Below are 20,818 nucleotides of genomic sequence, written 5' to 3'. Positions count from 1 at the left end.
TTTAAGTGATGTCGACAGTGGAATGAGTGTTGGTGCCAGATGGGGTGGTTTAAGTATCGCAGAAACAATTGAGCTCCTGGGATCATCACGCACAACAATATCTAGAGCTTACAAAGAACGGAGCTGTTATGTTCTGGAACCACAAAACATTAAAATAATTCAAGGGAAGTCACAGGAGTCTGATAATAAGTCTAAACTTCGAGTTTAAGCACACATATCACATGGTAGGGTGATAACATGTATAACTTATGTATTTTTACATATAACCATGACAAATTTTATAAACAATGACTAATCAAACAGTATATTTACAAGATTATTCAAATATTACTAAAATACAAAATACACAACAGGTGTGGAAAACAGAAAACATCCAGTGAGCAGCAGTTCTGTGGGGGAAAACGTCTTGTTAATGAGGGAGGTCGGAGGAGGATGGCCAGACTGGCTCGAGCTTCCAGGAAAGTGACAGTAACTCAGATAACCACGTGTTACAACAGCAGAATGCAGAAGCTCGTCTCTGAACACACGACATCTGGAAATGGATGCACAACAGCAGAAGACCACATAGCTACAGTCAGTGGCCACTTTATTCCACACAGGAGTGTACAGGAGGAAAACATAGAAAAATGCAGCACAGGATTAGTCCTTTTGGCCCATAGTGTTGTGTGGAAGCAAGTAAAAAGCAAATCAAAAACACCAAACACTGATCCCTCTTACCTACACATGTTGCAAGGACGTGGCGGTGGAATGAACCCAAGTGCTGAACACGGGCGCGGAGGCCAAGTCGGGAGGCGTTATGGTCATAGTGAGCATGGAATTGGTGCCAAGGGAGTCTTTACCCAGAGTCTTGGGTTTAGTAGAGAATTCAGGAACGATGCTAGACTTAGAACTGATAGTCCCAAGAACCATGGAACAAGGTTACTCATACACAAGTCAACCAACAAACTGGCAGCTCCTTATTGTAGTCACGGGGTTTTTATTCTGCATTTGCTGATGGAAAGCAGGTGTGTGTAGTTAGTGGAACCTGAGAATGATTGGAAACTAAACGAGGGGATTGAGGCTCAATTCCTGAGGGAAATAGCCAGGTGGGCGATTGCCAGAGGGGACCATGACAACACAATGTCCAAATCCCAATATCTTCCTTACATTCATGTGCCTACCCAAACGAATTTTAAAAGCCTTTTGTGTGTGTTGTTCTTAAAAGCCTCTAACATATTTGCCTCTACCACCATACCAGGCAACTCATTCCAGGCATCCACCACTCTCGGAGTTAAAAAACTTACCCCTCACATCCCCTTTGAACCGACCCCCCTCTCACCTTCAATGCATCCCCCCGGTATCAGACATTTCAACACTGGGAAAAGGATGCTCTCTGTCCACTCTAGCTGTGCCTCTCATAATCTTATAAACCTCTAACAGATCCCCCCTCGGCCTCCAAAGCTCCAGAGAAAACAGCCCAAGTGTATCCAGCCTCTCATGATACCACATGCCCTCTAAACCAGGCAGCATCCTGGTAAACCTCTTCTGCACCCTCTCCAAAGCCTCAACATCCTTCCTACAGTGGGGTGACCAGAGCTATATGCAATCCTCCAGATGTGGCCAAACCAAAGTTTTATAAACTGGCAACACAACTTCTTGACTTTTAAACTCAATGCCTCAACTAATAAAGTAAGCATTCCGTAAGCCTTCTTTTCTACCTTATCAACCTGTGTAGCCACTTTCAAGGAACTATGAACTTGGATCCCAAGATCTCTCTGCTCAGCAACATTGTTAAAGGATCTTTCCCTTAACAGTGTAGTGTCTCCTTGCACTTGCCCTACCGATATGTAACACCTCATATTTTTCTGGGTTAAACTCCATCTGCCATTTCTCAGCCCACGAATAGACCACTGTATTTCCTACGTTATAACAGTAAATGTACGTGTGGGGTTGGAAATTGCACTTGAAAGGCTCTTTGTTAGTGCAGGGTTCATGCTTATCGGATACAGAAATGGCATGGCATTTTGCTCCCACAGATCTTGTGTTGGTTATGTCAGGACGAAGGCAACTTGGCTGCCCAGTTATTACAGAGCATTGACAAACAGTAATTATTGACTTGTCCGATCTGAATAAACTGTCGTTGCTATAACCGCGTATATCAAGTGAGACGCAATTAGAATTATAAAAAAGGTCAAGGAAACATTGCCACTGTTATTTGTAACTAACGCATCCAGTTACTCAGAGAAGGCAGAAAATAAAGCTCGTCACGAGGAGTTGGAAAATGCCTGTTCTAAACGCCTGCTATGAAGGGGCGGACGGTGGTTTTGTACAGCGCTTCCTGCAGATGCAGTTATTTTCTTTAGAGCAGCTGGAAGCTTGTTTTAATTTTAAACCAGGCCAATTTTTTTTTTATTGAACTTCACAATACTATGGCATTTTCAGTTTTGTGCACAGTGTGTTAACGTCAAGTACGTTCAGATTGAAATGACAAGATTTGGGGAGTAGATTCTGGACAGAGGTGAGGAGAAATTGTTTTTCCTAGAGTCTGTGGAATTCTTTGCCCAGGGAAGCATTAGAGGCTACCTCATTACGTAGTTCTAACTACAGTTAGATTGATTACTACATAGGAGGGGAATTAAAGGTTATGGTAAAAAAGCAGCCAGACAGAGCTGAGTCCAGATCAGCCACGATCTTATTGAATGGTGGAGCAGGCTCAATGGACTAGACGGCCAGCTCCTGCTCCTGGTTCTTATGTTGACATTTTAAGCCTGGTCAGTACCGTGTTTTCTTGATACTAATCTTACAAACCCATTCAAACCCACAACACCAAAACATTCAAACTAACTCTAAATAAACATGACTCCTTTATACTTGAGGTTTTCCTGGTGCAGAGTTTCAACCCAAAACATCAACAATTTCTTTCCTCTTGCTGATGCTGCTCGACTTGTTGACTCCCTCCGGCAGATTGTTCCCTGAGTTTTTATAAAATCTGGTTTGGCCTTAGGAAGGTTGAAAGGACTTTTAAAGGCATTGTCTCATGAGTGGAAAACACTAAAACCTGTTGGTGACCAGCCAGTTGGTAACTTTGCAATTAGGAAAGAAAATAGCAGGTTTTCCTAAGTCATGCGTATCAAATATTGGTCACTGAGGAGGTTAATACTGGCCGTAACTGAGGCTAATTACAGTGACAACACATCTAACTGTATAAATGGAGCAAAAAAATGTGAATTCCTGACATTAAAAACAATAACAAAAGAACGTCCAACAAGTCAGTCAGCCTCTAGATAAGGAGAGACACTGTTAATGACCCTTCAGAAGTGGGCAAGAGGCCTGAGAAAGGATCTTACTGATATCATTTCCGCTTCTGTCACTTTATTAAAATTAGCTTTACTTGTCACATGCACATTGAAGCGTGAAAATGTATCATTGTGTCAACACAGTCCGAGGATGTGCAGGGGGAAGCCCGCAAGTATTGGCATGCTTCTGGACCCAATGTGGCACAACTCGCTGACCGTTCACTAACCGTAACCTCTACATCTTTAGAATGTGGGAAGAAACCGTAGCTCACAGAGGAAACCCATGCAATCTCGTGGAGAACGTACAAACTCCCTACAGACAGCGACAGGAATTGTACCCCTACCTTACCACTGCTGTTGTAAAGCTCTACGCTGCCGTGATACTTAAAAGCACAAAAGCATATTGAACTGGTTTTACAATTAAGCATGTTTAAAAACTACAGAGGCTCCATCTCCATATCAGGTCAATCACTTTAGACAGGAAGACACAAAGTTGGCAAGTAAGTTAGATGTGAGGGTTTATAACCGGTTCTTTATGACCTACCTTTTGCACGTTGTCTCCAGATCTGGCAGACGCATGCACTTGGGTGCTGTTGCAAATCCAGTAAAATGTGGATTTGCATCATCTGTCCCGACGTATGAAACAGACACACAATTATTCACGGACACAGTTGCCAACATAGGTTTTGGAAAAGGCTTCTCTAAGGCAAGACGATCCACAGTGGAACACACTGGGAGTACGTGAGCCTGTTATCTGCAGCCTCCTTTGAATAACATCTCACACCTGTCAAAGCCGTTCACCGGCTTCCATTGTGCAGGTGTCACCTGGGTTGCTCAGAGTGATAGTTCATGATGAATCCCACCAGACAGCTTACCTTTTGTGACGCTTCCTGTAATTGTACGATTATTGTTCAAGTGCTAGGTTCATTTCCCCGTGGCCATTTCAGAATGATCACAGAGGAAAGTGCACGTGCACATTAATCACTGTTTAAATCTGTGACAGTCCCTCCTTCTCGCCCGTTATTTATAGAGCTCAATTTCAAACCCACTTACCTGCATACATGCGAGCTGGGAGCAAGAGCGGTCCACCATTCAATACAATTACAGCTCATACATTTTTAATTCCCAGCTCAATATTCCTGCCCAATCGTCACCAGACCAACAGCTACAATAGATTTGAATATGCTTACTGACTTGGACTTTCAAAGATTCACACTTCTCTGGGGATAAATTCGCTTCAGATTCAGATTTATTAATCACATGTACGTGGAAACACGCAATGAAAAGCTTCCCCCCCACCCCGGCAACTTCCAGAGGCTCCCAGGGGAACCACATCTGTGTGAAGTGCATCCCGCTGAAGACCGTGTTCGGGATCCGGAGCAGCAGCTGAACGGCCTTCCGCTTGTACGAAACAGTTACACGGAAGCGGTCACCCCCAAGCTGCAGGAGAAACAGAAATGTGAACGCGCAGTTAGCACCGAGCTCCCCTGTGGACATTCCCCTCAGTAACAAAGGTACTGTTGTGGGGGGATGACCTCCCAGGGGAATGCCGCGGAGACCGGGTTACTGGCACTGAGCATCGGTCTGTGGTGCAGAAGGGAGAAGAGGGGAGCGGTAGTGAGAGGCACAGACAGGAGATTCTGTGGATGTGAACGGGACACCCCGATGGGAAGTTGCCGCCCAGGTGCCAGGGTCAGGGACGTCCCAGATCACGACCACAACATTTCGGAGAGGGAGCGAGACCAGCCAGATGTCTTGCCTCATATTGGTACCCATGACCTAGGAAGGAAAAGCAAAGAGGTCCTGAAAAGAGAATTTAGAGAGCTGAGGAGCAGCACCTCCCAGGTAGTAATTCCTGGATCGCTGCCTATGCCGTGCGCCGGTGAGCGTAGAACCAGGATGATCTGTGGCTGAGAAGCTGGTGCAGGGGGCAGGGTTTCAGGTTCTTGGATCGTTGTGATCTCTTCTGGGAGAGGTATGACATGTTTAATAGTGATGGGAGTTGCACCTGAATCGGGAGGGACCAATATTCTCACGGGCATGTTTGTTAGAGCTGTTGGGAAGGGTTTAAACTAATTTGGCAGAGGGGTGAGAACCAGATTGAAGGGACTCAGGATAGGACAGATGGTAAAAAAGTAAAGATAGCATGCAGTCAGACTGTCAGGAAGGGCAGGCAGATGATAGGACTAATTGCAGCCAGCAGGGTGAGTATCAGTGCATTAGGGATGCAGAATCAAAAAGGGTAGCAAATACAGTACTCAGTATTATATCTCAATGCAAGGAGTCTAAGAAACAAGGTGGATGATCTTGTTGGACCTTTACAGATTGTCGGGTATTATGTTGTGGCCATCACTGAGTCGTGGCTGAAGGATGGTTGTGGTTGAAATGTCCAAGGTTACACATTGTATCAGAGGGACAGGAAGGTAGGCAGAGGGAGTGGCATGGTTCTGTTGGTAAAGAATGGCATCAAATCAGTAGAAAGATGTGACAAAGGATCAGAAGGTGTTGAATCCTTTTCGGACGAGCTAAGAAACTGCAAGGGTAAAAGGACCCTGATGGCAGTTATATACAGGCCTCCCAACAGTAGCTGGGACGGGGACCACAGATTACAACAAGAAATAGAAAAGGCATGTCAAAAAGGCAAAGTTATGACAGTCTTGGGAGATTTCAACAAGCAGGTCGATTGGGGAAAATCAGGTTGGAAATGAATCTCAAGAGAGTGAGTTTGTTGAATACCTACGAGATAGTTTTTTAGAGCAGTTTGTTGTTGAGCCTACGAGGGGATCAGTTATACTGGATTCTGTGGTATGTAGTGTACCGGCAGTGATTAGGGAGCTTAAGGTAAAAGAACCTTACAATCCTCACAATATGATTGAGTTCAGCTTGAAATGTGATGGGGAGAAAGTAAAGTCTGATGCAGCAGTATTTCAGTGGAGTAAAGGAAATTACAGTGGTTTGACAGAGGAGTTGGCCGAAGTAAATTGGAAGGAGATGCTGGCGGGGATGACAGCAGAGCAGCAATGGCCTGAGTTTCTGCGAAAAACGAGGAAGGTGCAGGATAGATGTGTTCCAAAAATGAAGAAATGCTCAAATGGCAAAATAGTACAACCAAGGCTGACTAGAGAAGTCAAAGCTAATGTAAAAGCAAAAGAGAGGGCATACAACAAAACAAGAATTAGTGAGAAGAACAGAGGATTGGGAAGCTTTTAAAACCCTACAGAGAGCAACTAAAAGAATCATTAGGAGGGAAAAGATGAAATATGAAAGCAAGCTAACAAAACAATATCACAGTGGATAGACAATAGTAGGTGCAGGAGTATGCCATTCGGCCCTTCTAGCCAGCACCGCCATTCACTGTGATCATGGCTGATCATACACAATCAGTACCCCATTCCTGCCCTCTCCCTGTATCCCTTGACCCCGCTATCTATAAGAGCTCTATCTAACTCTCTCTTGAATGCATCCAGAGACTTGGCCTCCACTGCCTTCTGGGGCAGAGCATTCCACATATCCACCACTCTCTGGGTGAAAAAGCTTTCTCAAGAATATAAAAAATAAAAGACATGAGAGTGGATATATTACCGCTAGAAAATGAGCCAGGAGAAATAATAGCAGGGGCAAGGAGATAGCAGATGAACTAAATGAGTATTTCGCATCAGACTTCACTGTGGAAGATGCTAGCAGTGTGCCAGGTGTTGAAGGGTGTGAGGGAAGAGAAGTGAGTGCAGTTACTATTACAGGGCAGAAGGTACTCAAAAAGCTGAAAGACTGTAAGTCACCTGGCCCAGATGAAATGCACCCTAGGGTTCTGAAAGAGGTAGCAGTACAGATTGTGAGGGAATTAGTAATGATCTTTCAAAAATCATTGGACTCTGGCAATAGTACCAGAGGGCTGGCAAATTGCAAATGCCACTCCACTCTTATGAAAAGAGGAAGACAGCAGAAAGAACATTATAGACCAGTTAGCCTGACCTCAGTGGTTGGGAAGATGTTGGAGTCAATTGTTAAGGATGAGATTATGGAGTACTTAGTGACAGGACAAAGTCATCATGGTTTCCTTAAGGGAAAATCTTGCCTGACAAACCTGTTGAAATTATTTAAGGATATTACTTGTGGGGTAGATGAAGAGGATGTAGTGGATGTTGTATATTTGGAGTTTCAGAAGGTCTTTGACAAGGTGCCACAAATGAGGTTACTTACCAAGTTAAGAGCTCATGGTAATACAGGAAAGTTACTGGCACAGTTACAGAATTGGCTGATTGGTAGGAAGCAGCAGGTGGGAAGAAAAGGATCCTTTTCTAGTTGGCTGCCAGTGAGTAGTGATGTTCCGCAGGGGTCAGTGTTGGGACCACTTCTTTTTATGCTGTATATCAATGATTTAGATAATGGAATAAATGGCTTTGTTACCAAGTCTACAGATGATACAAAGATTAGTGAAGGGACTGATAGTGTTGAAGAAACACGTAAGCTACAGAAGGACCTAAACGGATTAGGTCCATGGGCAAGAGAATGGCAAATGAAATGCGATGGTCATGCACTTTGGTAGCAGAAATAAATGTGCAGGCTATTTTATAAATGGGGAGAAAATCCAAAAATCTCAGATGCAAGGGGACTTGGGAGTCCTTGTGCAGAACACCCTAAAGGTTAACTTGCAGGTAGAGTCGGTGGTGAGGAAGGCAAATGCATTGTGAACATTCATTTCAAGAGGTTCTGAATACAAGAGTAGGGCTGTGATGCTGTGGCTTTATAAGGCACTGGTGTGGCCTCACCTTGAGTAGTGTGACAGTTTTGGTCTCCTCATCTAAGATGTGCTGGCATTGGGGAGGGTTCAGAGGTGGTTCACAAGGATGATTCCGGGAATGAAAGGGTTATCATATGAGGGATGTTTGATGGCTCTGGGTCTGTACTCGCTGAAATTTAGACGGATGATGGGGGAGCTCATTGAAACCTTTTGAATGTTGAAAGACCTAGAGAGAATAGATGTGGAAAGGATGGTTCCCATGGTGGGAGAGTCTAGGACAAGAGGACACAGCCTCAGGATAGAGGGGTGTCTATTTAAAACAGAGACATGGAGAAATTTGTTTAGCCAGAGGGTGGTCAATATGTGGAATTTATTACCATAGGTAACTGTGGAGGCCAGGTCTTTGCATGTATTTAAGGCAAAGCTTAATAGGTTCTTGACTGGACATGGCATCAAAGATTACGGGGAGAAAGGTGGGGAGTGGGGCTGAGGAAGAGAAAAAGAAATTAACTATGATCGAATGGCAGAGCAGACTCGATAGACCAAATGGTCTGATTCTGCTCCTATGTTTTATGGCCTCTACATCCTTAGGAGTTTGCGAAGATTCTCCATGACATCTAATACTTTGACATATTTCTATAGATGAGCAGTGGTGTGTATATTGACTGGCTGCATCACAGCGTGGAATGGAAACACCAATAATTTTGATTGAAAAATTCTACAAAAAGTAGTGGATACAGTCCAGTCCATCACGGGTAAACTCTCTCCACCATGGAATTCAGGAACCTTAGGACTCACACCACCAGGTTCAGGAACAGTTATTACCCCTCAAGCATCAGGGTCTTGAACCAAAGAGGATAACTTCACTCAACCCATCATTGAAATATTCCCACAATCTATGGACTCACTTTCAAGGAATCTCATATTCTCAATATTTATTGTTTTTTTTATTTCTTTCTTTATTTGCACAGTTTGTTGTCTTTTGCACACAGCTTGAATGCCCAAGTCAGTGTGGCCTTTCATTGATTCTGTTATGGTTATTATTCTATAGATTTATTGAGTATACCATCAAGAAAATGAATCTCAGGGTTGTAAATGGTGACATTTATGTACTTGGATAATAAATTTACTTTGAACTTTGAGCAAACTTATTTTATTTCCTTGAAATTATCTATGCTGAATTAACTTCACCAAAGGCACACTGAAGTTTGAAGCCGTTTTCCTCTTTGAACTAATATCTCGTTTTATTGTGTGACGAGGAATACGTGACATCCAACAAGATGCTCACCGTTGAGCTCAGGACAGAAGACGTTTGCTTTCAACATCAACTTTCACCCAGAGGTCTGCATTTGGAATGGCAGGCTGTGATCAGTGGGGTACCGCAAGGTTCGGTGCTGGGACCGCAGCTCTTTACAATATACATTAATGATTTAGATGAAGGGATTAAAAGTAACATTAGCAAATTTGCTGATGACACAAAGCTGGGTGGCAGTGTGAAATGTCAGGAGGATGTTATGAGAATGCAGGGTGACTTGGACAGGTTGGGTGAGTGGGCAAATGTATGGCAGATGCAGTTTAATGTGGATAAATGTGAGGTTATCCACTTTGGTGGCAAGAACAGGAAGGCAGATTACTATCTAAATGGAGTCAAGTTAGGAAAAGGGGAAGTACAACGAGATCTAGGTGTTCTTGTACATCAGTCAATGAAAGCAAGCATGCAGGTACAGCAGGCAGTAAAGAAAGCTAATGGCATGCTGGCCTTTATAACAAGAGGAATTGAGTATAGGAATAAAGAGGTCCTTCTGCAGCTGTACAGGGCCCTGGTGAGACCCCACCTGAGTATTGTGTGCAGTTTTGGTCTCCAAATTTGAGGAAGGACATTCTTGCTATTGAGGGAGTGCAGCGTAGGTTCACAAGGTTAATTCCCAGAATGGCAGGACTGTCATATGTTGAAAGATTGGAGCGACTGGGCTTGTATACACTGGAATTTAGAAGGATGAGAGGGGATCTGATTGAGACATATTAAGATTAATTAAGGGATTGGACACACTGGAGGCAGGAAGAATGTTCCCGCTGATGGGTGAGTCCAGAACTAGAGGCCACAGTTTAAGAATAAGGGGTAGGCCATTTAGAATTGAGATGTGGAAAAACTTTTTCACCCAGAGAGTGGTGGATATGTGGAATGCTCTGCCCCAGAAGGCAGTGGAGGACAAGTCTCTGGATGCATTCAAGAGAGAGTTAGATAGAGCTCTTATAGATAGCGGGGTCAAGGGATATGGGGAGAGGGCAGGAATGGGGTACTGATTGTGTATGATCAGCCATGATCACAGTGAATGGCAGTGCTGGCTAGAAGGGCTGAATGGCCTACTCCTGCACCTATTGTCTATTGTCTATGTGTCTTCTGTTCAGGTTGAACTTCTACTTTGTCCCAGAATGAGAGACAAGAGAAAAGGCAGGCTGGCAAGGCCATCTCCAGTTGGGTCAGACCACAATTTTACATAGAGCACACCCTCACACCCCCCACATTCAAGACCTCGAATATTTATTGATACGGGTAAATCAGCGGCACAAAAGATCATTTTTAAATAATAGCTTTTTTTTTAAAGAACAATGGCTGAATTTCTTTAACCAGAGGATAGTGGATCTGTGGAATTAATTGCAAGTCTTTGGGTATATTTACAGCTGAGGTTGATAGGTTCTTGATGAGCAAGGGCATCAGAGGTTACAGAGAGCAGGCAGGAGAAAGGGGTTGAGGGGAATAATAAATCAGCAGATCCAATGGGCTGACTCTGCTCCTGTCTTTATCGCCTTATTCAGTTACTTTCACTTCCTCCACCTGATTCCATTTGCCTATCACTCACATACTGTCTACTAAGTTCTCCAATTATCTCCCCCAGCTATTCCATCTGCCCACTACCTCTCCCTTACAGAACTGTGCAAAAGTATCAGGCACAGATATAGAGCTAGGGTGCCCAAGGCTTTTGCACAGTACTGTATTTGTCAACACGAAGTAGAGAGAGTTTGTAAATCTGCCAGGAGCAAGGGATGCTGGGAATTGTAAGGGTGGACTGCCACAGGAGGGGTGTGGGACAGGTGGCAGTGAAAGGAGAGCCAGGAGCTGGAGGTGAAGTAGGTGCAGACACACCAAGCCCTGAGACACCAGGGAAGGTCATTTGATTCCAAACACTTGGTTTATTGATCATTATGGAACGTCTCTCTGGTGCGTCCTGCTCCCTCCCTTTTTCCCCCAATCATGATTCCCCTCTCCCTGCCCCCTTCCACAACAGAGACCTATATCAGTATCAGGTTTATCATCACTCATATGTCATGATTTTTTTGCAGCAGCAGTACAATGCAATACATTATATTACTACAGTAGTGTTTAAAAGTCTTAGGTACATGTATGTAGTTAGCAGGCCCCAGGACATCTTCACTGTACTTACCATCTTTTCTACTTTATCAGATTCTAGCATCTGCAGCCCTTTGTTGTCAGCTGTCCTCACCTTCCAGCCTCTGTTTATTTCTCTACCCAGATCCATCTTCTCATCTGGACCCACCCATCATCACCAGCTCCCACCTCACCACTTTACCCTGGCACTCCCCTTGACTCTCACAGTCCGGAAGCAGTGCTTCAACCTGAAACAATGTTATTTCCCTCTGCTTCCACAGATCCTGCCTGACCCACGGAGTTCATCCAGTTTTGCTTTTGCACCCAATTCCAGCATCTGCAGCCTCTTGTGTTTGTAAGTAACACAATTGCTCATAGAGGGTAAAGAGACACACAATGCAGCAACGAGGTTGTGTCTGTGACAAAGAATGTAAAGGTATTTGCCTCCTTAATCAGCACCTACTTTATTTTTACCTTTCTCGTGCCCATTCTCTTTTTAAACAGACAATAGCTGTAGCAGACCTAACTCAGGAGATGAATTGCTGACTATAAATATTTTTGCTAACCAGTTCTAAATCTGGCTGGCACAGTAGAGTAGCAGCTTTACAGCAGCAGCCATTGGGCTTTCATTCCCACCGCTGACCGTGAGGAGGCCGCATGCTCTCCCCATGACTGCTCGAGTTTTCTCCCACATTCCAGTATAGGTTAAAATTACTAAGTTGTTGACATGCTATGTTCGGGCGGGAACACGACAACACTCTTGTGCGCTCCCCTCAGCACATCCTCGTACTGCGTTGGTTCTTGACTCAAACAACACACTGCACTGTGCAGTATGTTTCAACGTTTTGATGGACATGTGTCAAATAAAGCCAATTTTTATCTTTTAAAAAAATCTACTTCAGTTAATCCCTTCATACTAAAACTGATTTGTTTGAATGACTTAAAAATGAATTGAAAGTTGGGTGAAACTTGATTATAAAAGGTAGAAGTTTTAAAGCAGAATAAAGCCAGTGTGTACATGGTAGTGTGGGGTATACACTCAGTGGCCACTTTATTAGATACACCTGCTCATTAATGCAAATATCTAATCAGCCCATCATGTGGCAGTAACTCAATTCATAAAAGCATGCAGACACGGTCAAGAGGTTCAGCTATTGCTTAGGCCAAACATCAGAACGGGAAACAAATGTGATTCAAGTATCTTTGTCCATGGAATGATTGTTGGTGCCATTTAAAGTGGTTTGAGTATCTCAAACTGCTGATCTGCTGGATTTTTCACGCACAACAATTTCTAGAGTTTACAGAGAATGGTGCAAAAAACAAAAAACATCCAGTGAGCGGCAGTTCCGTGGGTGAAAATACCTTGTTAATGAGAGAGGTCAGAGGAGAATGGCCAGATTGGTTCAAGCTGACAGGAAGGTGACAGTAACTCAAACAACCACACACTGCGACAGTGGTGTGCAGGAGATCACCTCTGAACACACAGAATATTGAACCTTGATGTGATGGGCTACAGCAGCAGTAGACCACAAACGTAAACTCAGTGGCCACTTCATTAGTTACAGGAGGTCCCTAATAAAGTGGCTACTGAACGTATGACATAACTTGGATTATAACTGCATTTAAACAAGATGTCCCTAATCCAAACTGCCTTACCTGGGTTGTGAACAATTGGTGGTAGCCAGGAAAAGACAAACCTTGCATGTAAAAGGGAAGTAAAAAAGCCAGACTTTCATGGTCAGCTCACAACATTTAAAGCATCTGCAGAGTAAATAAACATAGTCCACTGCCAAGGCAGTGAAGAAAATCAGTAAACCAGTATACTAATAACCTGTTCAGCAATAAGCTTCAATAATGGAACACAAAAACAGGGGAACCATTTCTTAAATGGCAAATCAATTTTATTTTGCATAAGTTACTATCAAAATCATTTTTTTTGTTATCAGAAGGAATATATTCTACATAGGTCATTGTAAATCACAAAACATGGTGATTTATGAAAATGGCAGCTACAGAAATCTGCAATGCAGTACAGATTGTGTCAACCATCCCAGTGAGACTTTTACTACATTTTAAAGCTTATGTAGAATGAAAGGCACAAATCAAACCACATTCTTGTAACAAAGCCAAAAGGCATGACTGGTTAATGCAAAACTGAAAAGAAGTGGCCACCTTATACAGGAGCATTACTTCATTGGGATGGCAGGTAGGTGTACTTTTACAATAGAACAGAACAAGGTAAGAGAGGCTGGTAAGTTCTTAAGTGCTAAGTTATCAAAATAAATATAAATGTGAAACAGCACAGGTTAGATTGGATATTCATTACTTTACAACAAGCACTCTCAATGAGAGTTTAACCTCGGCTATTTTTGCTTTATTACCTACACCGCTTTGAGAGAACAAACCAAAGTGAACAATTAAATTCACTAGAAAATTTCTAAATCTACCTAATCTACTAAAAACATACCCACATTGGACATTTCATTTAATTCTTCATTCCAACTGTCTGTCAACAGTCTGCTCTTTTTGTTATGACAACACATTCCATTCTTCAAATTGTTTTAGCATTGTGCATCTAAAATAAAATTTTCTGGAATATGATGAAAATAAGGGGCATTATATATTAACAAGATTTTTTTAAAAAATATGACTAACCATTCATTTCAAAAATTACAGAACACTTTGTTCATTAGAAGAAACTAATTCACAGAGTGTACCATCTTGATTTAATAATACTGATTATCTCAGTGTCTAATCAATCGCTGTACCACAAACCATTACAAAATGCAAGCGATTCATCACTGCTGTACTGAAGTGACCATCAACTCGTGTGAATCCCACATCTGCAAATGTTTATTGCATTTTCTCACAGAAAAAAAACAATACTTCACAATTTCTCTCCCCGTTTTGAAGCAACGCTGTTAATATATAATGGGACAATAATTACATGGCTTCCTCCCATTCTGCACTTTGAACTCAGCAGAAGAGCAAAAAAATGCAGCCCTCTGCTTCATCTCTTATTTCTTTGAGGATACAGTTTTACTCTACATTTTAAGGGACTTTAGAGACTTATTTACTCATTGGACTGATTGATTGGCAGTAAGAAATTGAAAAGAAAGCACTACAGGTGTGAAAGAAACTGACAAATGTACATTGTGCTTTGGATAAAGTGGGAAATGTAGATAAATCTTAAAGTTCTACAAAAGGTTTTAATTTTTTCTTTCATCAGACCCTTGCCACCACCAGAGGACTTATTATTTTCAAAACAAATGGAAGCGTTTTAGGTGACAGCAAGGATTCAAATAATGATCATTAAAATATTTAACAAACTGAGGTAACTCAGAATAAAAGTTAGCTTGGTTCGTACACAGATCCTATGATTTTACTTTTGTTCCCCGAAAAGGAAAGGAACACAGTATACACTTTTTAAATTGGTCTGGCAATATTTCAGTTTTCTAGTTTCTACAAAGTGTCAACATTTTAGCCAACTCCTGCAAAAAGCCAGATAATAAAATATTGTTTTATATGCTGATTAGTATAAAGTATATAATAAAAAAATACTAACTGCTAATTCTTGAAGACATGCATAATTTACAAACATCTTACAAAAGCCTAACCACTTAACGATCCCCTCCACAGAATCCCCCAAGTATGAAGCTGGGAGTGAGATGGGTCAGATTTAAAAGTGGCATTTCTGTATGTGCACTGGATATATCTGTAACTTTAGCGACCGTCTTCAGATGGGTCAATTCTAGTCTAAAGCCACTGCTTCATGCAGATGAAGTTTCAGATTAAGACTTCTTTGGCATCTTTTGCCATCAGCAAGTGAACAGTAAGAGAATCTTCTGGGGGTTGGTGCTCACTTCACTGCAGGGAGTGATCTGTCATTTGTTTTGGTTGGCCTTAACTTGATGTTTGCAACAGCTTCTCTGTAGAGGCAAGAGAGAGAGAAAGAAAGAAAAAGAGTATTAATGGATAGGCTTTTCAGAGGATCACAGCTGTGGCACCATGACAGTACTGTTTGCAAGAGCTCATGGCAGATAGGAGTTAACTTCCTGGGAATATTGGGGACAAGAGGTTGGTGTGACCTGTTGTGTATACGTTTAAAATTCCTTTCTACAGTTGGTTTTAAGATAATTAAATGTAATTCAGTTGAACTGAAAACTGTCAAATCACTAAGTTTTCACTGCGCTATACTAGTGAGAAGTACACTTTCTGATTTGGGTGCTGAGGTTTTACATTGATAACACAACTTAATTTCATTTCTCCTAAATGCAGTTTTACTAATCAATGCACTTAATTTTGCTTAGCCACTATCCTGTGAATGGGAAAGCTGAGGGACTGCAGCTCCTTAGACTTATGGGCTGGCTGTCGTGCTGAACTGGCTCCATGGTTGTGAACTCTCTTTTGGGAACTCTGCAGTTCATCATCTGTAGATTGTTTGTTTGCTTTTAAATCGTGTGCACAATTTGATCTTTCCTTTTTGCACACTGGATGTATAACGGTCTTTATTCTGTGGGTTTTTTTGTGGATTCAAATGTTTCTTTGCTTTGTGGCTGCCTGCAAGAAGATAGATCTCAAGATTGCATTGCTATATATACTTCAATAATAAATGTATTTTGAACTTTACTCAACACTGCTCCAGATTTGGCTGCATGATGTGTAGCAACTGCTAACAGCAACATGTCCTCCTGGTTTCTGACCTCTCCTCCTGGTGTCTGATGCACACCGAGAACCTTCTACTTTAACATCAGATCGTATCATGCAGAAAACCTCGGAAATGAACAATCAATTTGTTACGGAAGGTTTTCTTTGACAGAAAGTTCTGGTTGGCTTGAAGGCAGTTCAATTCAAATTTTTAAATGACTACAAAACTGTTGCCCAATTTATACTCCCTCCTGCTCTGAGATTTGTAGAAAAGAAATCAAAATTACTAAATGAGTAACACACACAAATGCTGGAGGAACTCAGCAAGTCAGGCAGCATCTAAGGAGGGAATAAACAGTTGATACGTTGGGCCGAGACTCTTCATCTCCCTCACATGACTTTGCATATCACATGCTAGTTTGTATTCCTTCCCCTACGCCTCACCCACCCCCCCACCCACCTTTTTATTGGCTTCTTTCCCCTTTTCATTCCAGTCCTGATCAAGGGTCTTGGTCCAAAATGTCGACATTTATTCATTTCCATAGATGCTGCTTGACCTATCAAGCTCCTCTAGCATTTTGTGTGTGTTGCTCTGGAGAGGAAGGGGTAGTTTTCCAGTTATTTAAATGACTAAATAACTGGAAAAAATATAATTCAAATGCTTAATGTCTCAACATCAACTATTTTTCTGATATATTTGTCTAGATAGGAAATTATAAACCACTAATTCCAAGTAAAATAGTTTAATGGTGATTTTCTGCGAGTCATCAGTGACTACATGTCAGACTGCAAACCGCAGTTACTGTATGGAACCTATGCAATCTCTACTCATATGTGGCACATCTGCTCTTGCCAAGCTGAAATGGTAACACAACTGTAAGTAACTTACTGGAATAAAATGCATCAGTAAGTAAATCACACGCCACGGGAGGTCAGCAGACAGAGTGTCGGCAATGAAACAGAACCAGAGTGAATCAATGCCCTGAGTCAAAGCAGCTTGTGTGTGATTGGTGGAACAGCAAAGCAATCCTTAAGGTGGACAAGTGGTGGCGGTGACGACAGGAAAAACATCAACCGATTTCCACAACACCGAAGTGAGCAGAACCAAGGACAACAGGAATACGTACAAAATTAACAAGTTATTAGATGAGAAATAGGTTAGGCAGAGCTTTATATAAGAACACAAGAAAAAGGAGCAGGCATTGGCTATTTAACCCTTCCAAGTTTGTTCCAAAATTCAATTTTACGCTTGATCTTCTATTTGGGTCCATTAACCTGCAGTTCTCTCTTGCTAATTCTCAATAACTCTGCAGCCCACACAAAATGCTGGAGGAACACAAAACGTAAAATCTATGGCAAGGAATAAAGACTCAATATTTCGGGCCAAGACCTTTCAAGAGCCCTGATCAGGGTATCAGCCCAAATCACCAACTCTTCATTCCTTTCCATAGATGCTGCCCAACCTGCTGGATTCCTCCAACATTTTGTGTGTTGCCTTGGATCTCCAGCATCTGCAGAATCTCATGTGCTTACGACTTTGCAGCCACTGCACTACTGAGTACATTTATGGTACTATTCTTTGTCATGGCCACATGGATGTTGTGGACGAGCAGCATCATAAAGCCAGCTTTCTTCCAATCCTAATGGGTGGTCTTGATAGGGTGAATGAGGGGGATTTCTTCAAAGGGAAGAAAGCCAGTAAACACCAGCCAAACCACAAAATAAAGCTTCTGCCAATCACTGGAGGAAAAAAAATCACTGCTGGCATACTGCAGAGTTACAAAGTCTGCAAGAAGACAGGATGGATTCTGAAAGGACCCCATTAAAATTCTGACAACTTTACACATGAAATAAATGGGATTGAAGGAGCTGTTCCATAGTTATTACATTTGACTTAACACATTTCGAACAACTCAACAAAATGGGCCTTTTCTAACCAGCATGAGACACAGAAACAGATGCAGTTCAGGACTGTGGAGAAGGTGAGACAGAACTTGCCCATTTGCAAAGCCACAGTGGGAAATGAGTGATTATCACCAGTAGCAGACAAGGTGATGAAAGTCAGACTGGCATACTGAAATGCCAAACTTACTAATCTAGAGAGGCCTTAAATGTGGCAGTAGTTTAAATTCAGAACCTTGCAACTTCGGCATCAGAACTGTAATGAAAAGAATTCAAATTGTTTGTACCTTTTAAGTGCAAAAATCATAGGGAAATCAAACTGCATGACACTAAACCCAATAGTGACATATCAACATTTCTATACAGTTATCATAAATAATGACAGGGATATGGTTCAATAAGCAGCAGACCAAATGGTTGGGACTATAATGGGTGCCCAGTGTCGACTGGATCAGGGAATAGGAAACTCAGCCAGTCATGTGCACCATTCAGGAGTCAGCTATCAGAGAGAAGATTGAAGGTACTTGCATAAGAGTATTTCAGCACAGAAACAGGCCCTTTGGCCCACTCTGAACATTTAACATCAGCTGCACCTGGTCTATAGTCTTCCAGACCCCTCCCATCCATGTACTTATCCAAACTTTCCTTAAAAGTTAAAATCGAACCCGCATCCAACACTTCTGCTGGCAGCTCATTCCACACTCACACAACCCTCTGAGTGAAGTTCCTCCTTCAGGTTCCCCTTAAATATTTCACTGCTCACCCTTAGCCTACATACAACCTCTAGTTCTAGTCTCACCCAAGCCTCTTTGTCTGCCAATACCCTTCATAATTTTGTATACCCCTATCAAATCTGCCCTCATTCTCCTGCGCTTCAGGGAATAAATTCTCAACTTAAACATGGAGAAGCACAGGGTTAGGCTCATCTCTGATGCTTCCATCATTGGCTGCCAAACAACTGAAAAGAGAAGGGTCAGGCCCTGTCTAAAAGCCACAATCTTCAGAAAGGATCAACAGAAAACCACTCTAGTCATAACACCGCATACTTTGATCATGGAGAACTTATGCTCTGCTAATTTTACTGAGGAACATTTAAAGCTCTGCATATCTTGCCACAAAACTTGCAGTATAAAATGAAGCATTTGTACTTCCAGGAGAGACAGCTGACACAGTGACTGGGTAGACAGGTTGCTTAAGCTGTTCTCTTGGGCAAAACCTGAGCTCAATTCTACCCAACCTTGAGTTGCTGCTTGGATCCCTTACTTAATTTTCTTGAGAAGTCAACACAGGGAATATTCAACTTTTGGGTCATTGTTAGTTAAGAGTTAGTGCATCAGTAAATTGTTCTTATGCAAAAAGTTAAAAGGAAGAAGAATCTTACTTCAATGATACTCCTGACTGACCAAAATCCATACCCTGGAGAGAGAAAAAGATAAATTATTAATGGAATGGCCACTAGATGTCACCATCGATGCTTACAATCAATTATCCTTTTACAAATGTACTGCATTAACAATTTCTATTAATAATGAATCAGAACTGACATCAACTCTGCAATGATCAATACTGCTTTAGCCTTCATACACTGCAGCCCACCAGCTAATCCACCACACTGCATTATCACATCGACAAACCCGTTTTCAGACAAAGATGTGATGTTCAGCCTGTCATTTGTTTTGGTTTCAAGATTAATGCCAACTAGAATATCAGGAGAACTCGTGGCTCTTTAATAGTATCAAGAGGCCTTTTTAGTCCATCTGGTTGGTCTCGCATGAGTTACCATACTGAAGTTGTTGCTTAAATACATAACAAGCAGATGACCTAGAAACTTGGATTAAGAGGTTTGCGCAGTGTATAGAGGTTGCTGTGTGTGAGATTACTATGTTGTAATTAAAGCCCTGAAGTTCAGCCTGAATCTCATGTGAATTTATTTGAAACCCAGCTATGAGCAATTTAATCTCCTGCTGGATTATGCATTGCTGATTGAATAACTCTGCTGTTTATACTGCAAGTGAAAAATCTTCTCAAGTACTGCTTGATCTCTTAAAGAAGGCTAGTGATTGAAGATGACTTTTGATATTTTAGCTCTTTTTAAAGAAAAAGCTGCAAAATATTAACATTCAGGGCGTTTGATGCATTTAGTTGTCCAAATTCAGTGGCCACTTCATTAAGTACACACGCACACCTGCTCGTAAATGCAAATATCTAATCAGCCAATCTTGTGGCAGCAAATCAATGCATAATAGTCTTGAGGTTCAGAATGGAGAAGAAATGTGATCTAGGTGACTTTGACCATTGTTGGTGGCAGACAGGGTGGTTTGAGTATCTCAAACTGCTGATCTCCTGGGATTTTCACACACAAGTCTCTAGAGACTAAGATAATGGTGTGAAAACAAAATTTAAAAAAAATGAGTAGTGGTCCTGTAGGAGAAAATACCTTCTTCATGAAAGAGGTCAGAGAATGGCCAGACTGGTTTAAGCTGACAGGAGGGCGACAGTAACTCACACATTATGACAGTGGTGTGCAGAAGAGCATCTCTGAATGCAAAACACGTTCCACCTTGAAGTGGATGGACTACATCAGAAGACTACAAACATATATTCAGTGGCCACTTTTTTTTAGGTAAAGGAAGTGACCACTGAGTGTATGTTTGGCAATGTTTATAAACAAAAGTCCATATACGTCAAAGCAATGGGTTTTATGCTAGACGTTAAGTTGTAGTATTAATAAAACTTCCTCTTTTTATTCAGAAAATATACCATTGCATCAGTTACTTTTCCTGCAGTAAAATATAAATTGATCAAAGCAATTATGGGGATTGCAACTGTCTGTGCAACAAATTGTCTGTTACCTGTTCCCAAAGT

General features: G+C 41.9%; 1 protein-coding gene across 3 annotated transcripts in view; it reads right to left on the bottom strand.

The window, feature by feature from the left end:
• Positions 1-13,272: 13,272 nt before the first annotated feature.
• LOC140714757 (BAR/IMD domain-containing adapter protein 2-like) overlaps positions 13,273-20,818 on the bottom strand; it is a 90,481-nt gene continuing 82,935 nt past the window's right edge. For 2 of the 3 annotated variants that reach the window (XM_073026289.1, XM_073026291.1), the window contains 2 exons: positions 19,335-19,369; positions 13,273-15,333 (listed from right to left, as the gene is read on the bottom strand). In XM_073026289.1, the coding sequence (XP_072882390.1) occupies positions 15,264-15,333; positions 19,335-19,369 (105 nt within the window). In that variant the 3' untranslated portion in view covers positions 13,273-15,263. Of the gene's footprint in view, positions 15,334-18,143; positions 18,210-19,334; positions 19,370-20,818 lie in introns of all 3 variants that reach the window. The other variant, XM_073026290.1, reaches the window with a different exon arrangement.

Source organism: Hemitrygon akajei, chromosome 22, assembly GCF_048418815.1.
Source record: "Hemitrygon akajei chromosome 22, sHemAka1.3, whole genome shotgun sequence".
NCBI lineage: Eukaryota > Metazoa > Chordata > Chondrichthyes > Myliobatiformes > Dasyatidae > Hemitrygon > Hemitrygon akajei.
The sequence above is the reverse complement of the archived record's forward strand: the minus strand, read 5'-3'. Positions and strand labels throughout refer to the sequence as shown.